General features: G+C 39.1%; 1 protein-coding gene across 1 annotated transcript; it reads left to right on the forward strand.

Moving 5' to 3' along the window:
- The first annotated feature begins 286 nt into the window (after positions 1 to 286).
- ASF1B (anti-silencing function 1B histone chaperone) lies at positions 287 to 9,007 on the forward strand. The gene is made up of 4 exons (XM_032210828.1): positions 287 to 463; positions 5,118 to 5,233; positions 5,860 to 6,036; positions 7,770 to 9,007. Exons 1-4 carry the CDS (start codon positions 355 to 357, stop codon positions 7,965 to 7,967), a joined length of 600 nt encoding a protein of 199 aa, XP_032066719.1. The 5' UTR covers positions 287 to 354; the 3' UTR covers positions 7,968 to 9,007.
- The last annotated feature ends 2,360 nt before the right edge of the window (positions 9,008 to 11,367 follow it).

The following is an 11,367-nucleotide window of genomic DNA, read 5'->3' on the forward strand; positions in this document are numbered from 1 at the left end:
CTCTTCGGTTTGGCCACTTACCACAGAACTGAAAGCGCCAATTAGCTTACTAGCTTTTGAGCGTTCAAAACAGACGCAGCGCCCGGGCCTAGGGCCCGAGAGCGGGAAACCCGAGCCCAAAGACGGATTGTTTTAGTCTGAGCTCCCGCCGGGGTCAGAAAGAGAAAGGCGATTGGTGGCCGCGAAAGTGGGCGTGGCTCCCGTGGGAGGAGGTAAGAGGATTAGCTCAGGCGCGAAGTGCGAGGATTGGCTGCGGCACCAACTGGGACGTTGAGCCAGTGGCGCGCGGAGCGGGTTTGGGAAAGGAGCCCGAAGTGGGCGGGACAGAAGAGCGGAGAAACCAGCCAGCCTGTCATGGCGCGAGTGTCGGTCTTAGGAGTTTCACTGCTGGAGAACCCGAGCCCGTTTGACCAGCCGCTCCGCTTCCAGGTGCAGTTCGAGTGCGGAGAGGCGTTGCCCCACGGTGAGTAGCGGGCATTGGATTAGGAGCGGCGCGCGAAGTCTCTACCTCCAACGGGCCGCGTTTCTAGGAGCAGAGATGCGTAACGGCGGGAAGATTTGGTCCTAGGATGTTCGGCCAAAGGAATTAATTACTAAATGGCCCTGGTTACACTCTCACTCCGTAGCTGCCCGGCCTCTTTTTACAAAGTGGCTTTGGGGACCAAAAAGCGGAGCGTGCTACCTTGAGTTATTGGGTTTAGGTGAAACTAAATACACTTACTGTTTGGTGGGAAGGAATGGCTGGAATAGCGATTGTACCCTGATAACTTTATCCCAGTCTCTTCACAAAAATAATTTTAAATGCTTCTGCCTCCAAGATTTAATAGCAAGTTCTTCATAGTGCAACAGCAAAAATTCTTTTCTTTATTGGATGGGGGTAAGGGAGGAAAGATATGGACTCAGAATAGAATAGAATTCTTTATTGGCCAAGTGTGGTTGGACACACAAGAAATTTGTCTGGTGCATATGCTCTCAGTGTACACAAAAAGACAAGATACATTCATCAAGAATCATAAGGTAACAACACTTAATGATAGTCATAAGGTACAAATAAGCAATCGTTTAATGGTCATTCATGCTGGGGATGTTCACAAAAAGCTTACAGTACTGCTGTGGCAAACGAGGGCTTTTCTGGCTTCAGAATATAAAATGTGTTTTTGGAAAGTAGGTGGACTTTCAGAGTACTGTAATAATCATGAATTCCTTCAGATTACAGCTGAACGTTGCTTGAGGCTTATTATCGCTGCAGAAAGCTTTCAGGTTATTTTATCAGACAGAAATAGTATTTTTTTTACTTTTGGACTAATTTACAGAGCTTACAAAAGCTTTTACTATCAGCTCATTAAAAGCTTTATGCTCTATTTTGTTCTATGGTTTTTGACAGTTGTATTAGCCCTTTCATGCAAGGCAACACCCCCTCCCAACTTTAAATTGTCAAATAAGTGCATCTGCACATTACACTCTGGGATGAATTAATTTCACTGTTGTTTAAGCATTATTACTTTTTCTTTTATTCCTCCTGTCATAGATGCATGTATAATTCTTAAAGGGGCAAGTTTACTTAACTATTCAAGTAGAAAATGAGCTAACAAATCCATTGCTGTATTTGGAACAAAGTGGTAGTGGTTTTCTTAGTAACATCAAGATGATTGTCTGTCCTTAAAATGTAAATTTACAATCTGTTACAGGATATAGAATCAGGAAAGACACATATGGGGCATGATGTCTCTTTCTATTGATCTAATTCTGTATCTTGTACTGAGAAATTTAAATTTGATCCTCTTGATTTCTACTTCCTACTGATTATTTCATAGAATTTTCATTTGTGCTATGATTTAGAATGATCTTGAGGAGAAGCTATTTTCTTAACCTGGCCACACACACAAAATACAAGACACCCTCTAATTTATACTACTGATTTACTTACATACAAATACAAAGCATGACTTTATCCAACTATAGACTTTTTGGAAGAAGCAATTGGGAATCAGTCTTTTCTTGTAGCATTACTTATCAAATGTATGACTCTTGTAAAGAAGCCTAGGAAGTGCCACAAAAAAGGGTCTGTGAGAAATATGATAATGTTCCCTGTTCTGAACTGTTGATGTTCTTATGTTATTCTGTTTATATATAACTATAAAGTTAATATCATGTAGTTCAGCATTAGTTAATACCATGTAGTTCACTTGTAAACAAATGTGAAGGGAAAGATCATGATGGCTTATGTGGTTAGGACACTGGTATGATAATTCGTAGGCTCACATTTGAGACCCGGTTGCTGCAGGATGGGGTAAGCTCCCATCACTTGCTTCAGCTCCTGAAAGCAGTTTGGGTGGCGATGAGTAGATAAATGGGTACCTCTTCAGTGGGCAGTTTAGCGGGGACATGAAAGGAGTCTCCAACAAGGTGTCCTCTGTGCAACAGTGATGTTACCAGTTAATCCTTTTATCCTGGGAGCATTTCAGTACTCATGACATAACTGTAGTATTGAAAGCATGAGGAAAATAAATAGAAAAATCTTAGAATCTAGTACGATATTTTCTTTATTTTCCACATTTTGCTCTGGCCACTACTCCATCATATTAAACATACTTTAAAATTAAAGTATAGGTAGGCTTCACTCCCTTCATAATCTGATCTGTCCTACCATTATTTTCGTGGTTGCCGAAAAGCTATATTGCTAGACACCCTAGATCTTTAATCCACATATTACGCAACATTATTTCCAATTGATAAGGTGAAACATTCCAGGTGCATTCAGAAACCCATCTAAATCAGAGGAAAAATATGTCTTCTGTAATTGAGCATTCATTTTGATGAAAACTAGAGAAACAGGACTAGAGCTGTGAGTGAACAATTTATAATCCAGCCTGCATGGAGCCCTTGAAAACATTTTTGTAGTTCTGGAGTCACATCCAATCATTCCACCAGGTTTTGGTGATGCAATTGTAAAAACTGATGGTGTGTTTTCCCAACATTATGAGTTTAAAAACATGGGAAAATTCTGTACTGTATATAGATTATTGTAATTAGAGTTCCTGCACTCTATGAGTCAAATGCCATAGCTGCATCAACAATCTGTCATAGAAGTTTATGCATACTACAGGTAATCCTTGACTCACAACATTTTACTTAATAACCAAAGTTACAACGGCACTGAAAAAAGTGACATATGACCATTGCAGCATCCACATGGGCACATGATTTACAATTGGGTGCTTGACAACTGACTCACAATTATGACGATTGCAGTGTTCCAGGATCTTGTGATCACCTTTTGCAATCTTGACAAGCCAAGTCAATGTGGAAACCAGATTCACTTAACAACTGTGTTACTAATTTAACAACTGCGGTGATTCAGTTAACAGATGTGGCAAGAAAAGTCGTGAAAGGGGAAAAGACTCAATTAATTTCTCACTAAGCAACAGAAATTTTGGGCTCAATTGTGGTCATAGGTTGAGGACTATCTGTAGTTATTGATGGTTTTCACTGTTGTAAATATTCAGAGTCACTTAGCTGAGATGAGTTGCCATACAAATGGAAGAAAGATTTTATCCAAATAAAATGGTCATAATGACAGAAGACAATGAAGTATATTTTCGGCAGTAACTGTGATAAGAATGTATGCGTCAACCTGGATAACCAGTTAAGTATGAGCGAGCCCTGGGCTGAATCTCCAAAAAAGCCAATGCAGTCCAGGGCTACATCAACATAGGAATGCTGTTGTATCAATATTACATAAATTATTAGTACTGCTATATACTGCTTTTATAAGGCCACACTTTGAATACTGTGTTCAGTTCTGGTCATCACAATGCAAAAAGGATTTGAGATTCCAGAAAGAGTGCAGAGAAGGGCAACAAAGATGATTAGGGGGATGTAGACGAAAACATATAAAGAATGGTTGCAGGAACTATATGTCTAGTGAAATGAACAGAAGGACCGAAGTGGCATGATAACAGTGTTCCAATATTTGGGGGACTCTAAGAGAAAAGAGGGAGCAGACGTATTCTGCAAAGCACCTGATGGCATGACAAATAGTGAATGGAAACTTATCAAAGAGAGATCCAACCTAGAACTAAGGAGAAATTTCCTGATAGTGAAAACAATTAATAAATGGAATGGCTTGCCTTCAGACATTGTGAATACTCCAAAATTGGAGGTTTTTAAGAAGATATGGACAACCATTTGTCCAGAATGATATAGGGCAGCAATGGTGAACCTTTTTTGGCTCACATGCCATAAGGGGGGGGGAACGGGGGTCGTGCGTGGGCGTGCCGCACCCATAATGCAACGCATGACACACACACACCCAGTGCACATGCATGCATGAGAGGCTCCCTCCCATTTTTCCATGCTTTTTTCACCCTCCAGAGGCTTTATAGGAGCCTGGGGATGGCGAAAACAGCCTACCTGCCCCCCCATGCAAAAAATGACCCTACGAGCAAACCGGAAGTGACTTCCTGTTTGCTCGTAGGGTAGATTTAAGCCCTTCGAAGGCTTCAGGGACCTTCAGGAGGTTTCCCTGAAGCTTCCGGAGGACTAAAAAGGAACTTCAGAGCGAACCGGAAGTGAACCGCCTCGCGTGCCCTGACAAATGGCTCCGCATGCCACCTGTGGCACGGGTACCATAGGTTCGCCATCCTGGGTATAGGCTCTAATGCTTGAGCAGATGGTTGGCTATTTCCCCAGTTTGGTTTCATCTGCAAATTTGATTAGTTCCCCTTCTATTTCCTCATCTAAATCATTTATGAAGATGGAGTTCTGGGCCTAAGACAGAACCTCGGGTACCCCACTGCATTCTTCCCTTCATGTAGATGTAGTTTGATTGAGGACTGCACATTGAGTATAGTTGGTCAACCTGTAATGAAGCCATATGGTGGTCATGCTGTCCATTCTACATTTTCTATCTTACCAAGAATCAGATGCCTTACTGAAGTCAATAAGAGCAACATCAGTCTTGTTCTTGTATACATGTATAACATCTCCAAACATATTCAGTGATTTGTGTCAATATTTTTCACATTTCAAGGGTGGAAGATAGTCTATTTCTCTTAGTGATTTAATATTGTAGCATTTATCCTCTTACAATTATATTCATTGTTTTTATTTTTCAGATTTGGAATGGAAGATCATCTATGTGGGATCAGCAGAGAGTGAGGAATATGATCAAATTCTTGATTCTGTACTTGTAGGACCTGTTCCAGCTGGGAGACATATGTTTGTGTTTGAAGTAAGCTCTAATTTTTTTATGTGGAAAAAGAAAGCTGGAACACAGTATAAGTGGAGAAAGAAGTCAAACCACTTGCAATGCTTTTTAAAAGTGGGATTAAAATATTCTACAAATACTTGAAAATTAATTTCCTTTAATATTTCTAGTAGTAATGTTCTAGATCTGAGTTCCCCAACTTTTTTGGCTTCACGTACCTGTATGGGTTGGGGATACCTGTTCTAGATGAGTGTGTCCTTAATTACATATTCATTCAATCATAGCCAAACAATTCAGTGCGTGTTCTGTATGGAGAAGTTCTGAGATCAACTCCTGATATCTCAGAATAAGGGCTGGGAAAGATTCCTATCTAACACCATAGAAAACTGCTGCAATGTTGAGAGTGCTAAATTATACCAGTGATCTATTTTGCTTCCTTTGTGCCAAAATCCAGTAAGATGTTGTGAATACTATATTTGATTTGAGCTATTTAGGAATGGATTTAAATCTTTCAACCTAGGAATTCTTGGGGTTTTTTTGAGTGATGTATGGCTTGCTGTTAATAAAATGGAGAATTCATTTATGCTTCATATTCTTTGGAGAACAGCAAGATACAAATGTCATTGATTTGTTTTCCATTTCCTCTGTAGGCAAATAGTCCCAATCCTGATCTAATCCCTGAAAGTGATGCTGTGGGAGTTACAGTGATACTTATTACTTGCACCTACCTTTGTCAGGAGTTTATCCGCATTGGGTATTATGTGAATAACGAATATATAAATCCTGAATTAAGGGAGAACCCACCTCTCAAGCCAGACTTTTCCCAGGTGAGACACTAATAAGAACACTCTCATTGTATTTTTTCAGTTTAACACAACCCCTTATCTAAATTACAGCTCTCATTCCCTAGAAATTAAGTGAAGGAAAATTGGCTGATATACTTTTTTGAAATATGAGGAATCAGGTGGGAAATTATAAGTTGTTTTGCTTATGATATAAAAGGGCCACTGTACAAATATGTAATAATTATTTGTATGTCTGTATAGACAAGTATACTGAACCAGACAACCCCCATGGGTCAAGGTTGAATGATGAAATGCAGGAGGAAAGGGACTGGTGGAGTCTGCAGGAGTTGGGGAGACTTACCTGAGCCATTTGCAATCTTCCCTGCAAGGTTCCCTTTGGCTTTTTCCCTGCAAGCTTCCCAGAAAGGAAATTGTAAGGCCAAACCCACTATGTGCCATCAGCTGTAGGCACATGATCCCCATTGACGTTCACTCTGCAGGCTTCCCAGCCTTCCCCATTTACAGAGTATCGGGAACTTTGTAAATGAGGATCATATATTATAGTTTCAGAGATATTTCCTTACCTAAAAAGAGAAACAGAATGATCACAGGTGGGCTAACGGCTTGTTAGCTTACCCATTGTGGGAAGCTGGCAGTAAACATTGGAAATCTTCCTCCTTCCCTGCCTTCCGAGCAGATAGCCAAGTTGCCTAAATTGCTGGGAAACTATCACAGCAATGAGGATCACATGACTGCAGTAGCAGTGCTGAAGCAGGCACAACTTTCCCAAATTTCATTCCCTCGGAAGTAACAAGACAGTATCCTCTAAGTTAGCACATTTCAAATATCCTTGTTGAAAAGAGTTTTACCGTATGATGCACTTTTTCACCCTGTTACAGGGTACAAACACAAGAGGTTTGATAGTATATATATTTTATTAAAACAGAACATTGAAGAAAATAAAATTCACGCAGTCTCCAAATAGCAGCTGTACCTGGTCAGTAATTCTTGAAATCAGCAATTATGTAGTACTGGTGAATATAAGCTATAGAGAAGCTGGTCTACAAATTAGGATCCTAGAATTAGGTCAGAGGTGGTTACAATGATTTCAGCTCAGTATCCGTTTGTTATATGCTTCCTAGACAAGTCACTATGTCTTGAATAGGATGCAGAAAAATCCATAGTCCTAACGATACAGAATGAACCTTGATATTTTTTGAGCTACAGGAAATAATGTTGTGTGTGATTAAATGATTTTGCTTGCTGAATCTTAAGAGAAAGATCTTTAAATCTTGAAGTTAATATCAAGTGTTACTGATCATCTTAACAAAGTAAAGGAATGTATTAATTTAATTGAGGAAAGGATATATCTGACAAAGACATTTAAAGCAAATTAACTTATTGGGATGGTGTTCAACATTCAGAATAGAAAACTGAATTAGTGTGCAAAACATGCAGGTCTCTTGCATAGAAATTACTTTGATGAAATACTGTAGAGTAGTAAGAATTATTCATAATCGGCTTCTATTAGTATTTGTATCTATTTAAAAATATATGAGAATATTTGTACTTCTGTGGGGGTCCTTAGTGCTCTCTGAGCTTGGTGAAGATGTTTCATTATCAAGCTAGCACAGTAGCACTCATGATATTACCTAGTTTGGTAATGAAATGCCTGCAAGAAAAAAATCACAAAGCTCAGAGAGCACCAAGTATCCCACGTTTATATTTATATATTATTCTACATAATGCTGATTATTTTTCTGCTGCTTTTCTAGTTGCAGAGGAATATTCTGGCCTCCAACCCCCGAGTCACCCGTTTCCACATCAATTGGGATGGTCCTAAAGATCAGATGGACAATATTGAAAATGTAGAGCCAGAGCCTGATGGTTTCCTATCTTCCAACTGTGCCTACATCAAAGGATTGATCCCTTCTGTAGGCTTGCAACCTGAAAATTCAATGGACTGCATATAAAACAGGCAGAAGAATTTAAAGATGCAGAAAATTGCAACTAAATGAATTATTTGAAAAATCTATGAAGAGATATGGATTCTTATGGCCAGTAAAGCTATGGGAGTCATAACTGTTACATCTGTGTAGACAAACATATCAGAGCTCTTTTTATATCTGGATTTATAACAAATGTGTCTTCCTGATTATAGATCTGTACTTCTGTCATGTCATTTCTTGAGTGAAACCTGGGTCCACTTTGTGCTGACTGCTTTTGAACACTTAGTTGACACAGAAAAATTTTGTGCCATAACTCCTGAAGACTCAAAACAGTGGGAACTAACTTATTATTCTAATCATCCATTTCCTAAAAGTTGGCGCAGCAAGCACTCTCATTTCTGAACAATTTGAATTTCTGTCTCTTTTGTTAGTACAGAGAGCTGACTCTTGAGGACATGCTTTTAATAAATGACCAGATACATCATAGCTGTTACTTGGTTGTTCCTGTTTTATACCCATTTTCTCCTTGGTTTCAAAGATTAGAAAAGTTTAGTTTTAGAGGAAAAGTCTGCTGGTTATATAGAGTAGCTGTCATAACATTTTTGAGAGTGTTCTAGAATGCCACAACTAATTTACTAGTAATCTCAAAATGACTTCCAATCTCTGAGTAGCAAGAATAGGCCTGTGCTGAACTTATGTGTCTCGTTGTATGCATCTTCATTTATGGTCTTATAATTACTGCACTCTAAATGCTATTTACAGTTTATACAGACACTTGTCATTATTAGATACTTGTCCTATCAAATAGGAAACCCCATCCTAAAATGTACAAACAGTTATGCAGGCACTTACCATACTACCGTACACTAACTCTTTGCACCTCTTAGGTTGGAGTTTCCTTTTTGATAGGGCAAGTTTGTATTTGTTGTTTTTTATCTGGCTTACTTGCTTTCAGGGATTACATTCTTTAGTATTTGACTATTTACTTGATATATGATAAATCTGTTCTGCACACAGGAGTCTTTTATGGAAAGGATTTTCAATAAAAAATTGTGCAAAAACTACGTAATTTACATAATAGTGTTTGTGGCATAAAACATGGACTGTCTCCTCTTTGATAAGTTAATATTAGTAAAATTAAAGCTGATGCTGATAGGTTTTGTTGCTTTAAAGCAAGAGTGGTGAAATATATTTCAATTATTCTGGGGAAAGCTAACCTACCATATGTGGGACTTAGCCAGTTGTCAAGTGGTATTGATTTAAGTTAACTAAATGAGGACAGGTTTTCCCTTTGAGATATTTAACTTTCTATAGCAAAGATTCTTAGATCCCCAGAAGTTGTTAAAAACAGAATATTATGTTCAAACTGCAGTCAGTACTGTTAGCCAGGTTAGTGCCTTTTACAAAAAAACAAAACCCATTTGAGTACGAACAGACATAATCCAAAATTATATTTTGGATATAAGCTAGTCTGTTTTATACAAGGACACTAAAAGCATTTTATAATAAAACTATAAAATATAATGATTGTTGAAAACAAATATAAATAGCAATATAAAATGAAATTTAAGTAAGATAAACAACAAAATAAAGATAAGTATAAGTATAATCTTTATTGTCATGGTACTTAAATACAACGAAATTGGTTTATTTAAAAGATTTAAAAGAAGCAGACATGAGGTCTCAGAATAAAATTCCTGATTTGACAGATCTATTAAAAATACTGAGATGTCATTATGAAGATTTCTGTTCTAGGTACTAGAAAAAGTTGCTGAAACCAGATCTCCTTTAAGTTCAATTGGGACACCATTAAACTCAAGAGGTACTTTTGTATGAAATATAACGTGTTTTTATTTTTTGTGACCACAGTTTGAGAATATCAGCATAATTTGAGTATATAAATACTGAGTTTTAATTGAGACAAAAAGATCGCAAATACAGAAATTGAAAATCTTGGAATTAGTATGTTTAATGCTATGTAAATCTTTTAAAACAGAATCATAAAAATTTTGTGACAAAAATAAGGTAGAAATGTGGGCCAATGTACTTCAGTGTGGAATAAGCCTCATCTTTGAAGTGTTTGATGTTATTTTGAACTCCAGAGATTCTAGGATTTTATCTGCCACAGGCTATTTACTATGGAACAAATATACTATATGCCCATGATGGTGAATCTGTGCAACATGGAGCCATATCTGAGCATTGTCCTATGTCAGCTCCAGCATGCATGTGTGCGCTGGACAGCTGATATTTGGCCTTCCAGAGGGCATGGGGAAGCTGTTTTCTCCCTCCCCAGACTTCAGAAAAGCCTCCTGAAGGAGGGCGAAAAATGGACCTACCAGGTCCATGAGAAGTCGGAAAACGGGCCATTTCTAGCTTCCAGAAGGCCTCCAGAGGAGTGGAGGAGGACGTTTTCACCCTCCCCAGGCTCCAGGAAACCCTCTGGAGTCTGGGGAAGGCAAAAAACGGGCCCACCAGAAGTCGGGAACCATGCTGTTTCCTGCCTCCAGAGGGCCTCGGGGGCAGGGGAGGCCGTTTTCATCCTCACAAGGCTCCAAGAAAGACATCCGTGCATGTGGGGGGGGCACATGCGTAGGTGGGCATTTAATTACGGGTGTGGGCCCGTGCAATAACACATGCACTTTTCACACCCAAGGGAAAGGTTCGCCATCACTGCTACATGCTATAAATGTGTTATTTTTCTGTTGTGCTTCATTTTAGGCATTGCCTAGGTATTTATTTATAGATGGGAGAATGTCCGTACCAAATGTAATTTCTAATGTTGGAATTTTCCCCTTACCAGAGGGAGCCTCCTTGTGGAGTACTGAGAAGCCGTTACCATGGCAACTCTACTATGATGTACAGTAGAAGCCAGCATGGCAGTACGGTACAACAGACTGTATCTTAACAGAACACACACCTCGAAGGTTGTTAGGGGTATCTTACCCCCACAGTAATTTTTTTTCCCAGAATCTTCTCTGTACCAAGTTTGGTTGAAATTGCTCGAGGTGTTCCAAAGTTATGCTGGAGGAACATACACATAAACACATACACACAGAGCCATCTTTCTTTATTTAGAATATGAACAAAAAGGGCCCTACTCTCAATATATAAAGTGAAACTAAACTGTTCAACTACTGAAAGATTACCAGTTGTAGTTTGGTGGCCTGGGTCACTAGAACTGGCAGCGATCCAGGCCTGCCATGCAGCTGAACTGGTTCTCCCGTAGGTGCCACCATCTTGTTTTTTGCTCATGGACAGAACAATTTTTATTGCTCTGCGCATGCGCGCGCAGTGGCCTGCCACAAGTGAACTGGTAGTAGTGACTGCCAGAACCCACCCCTGATGCTGAACAATAGTCTCTTAATGCAAAATATAATTATTTTAAAGGTTATTCCATATCTCAACAGCAAGGACTTCTCTA

This window comes from Thamnophis elegans, chromosome 2 (assembly GCF_009769535.1).
Source record: "Thamnophis elegans isolate rThaEle1 chromosome 2, rThaEle1.pri, whole genome shotgun sequence".
NCBI classification, from domain to species: domain Eukaryota; kingdom Metazoa; phylum Chordata; class Lepidosauria; order Squamata; family Colubridae; genus Thamnophis; species Thamnophis elegans.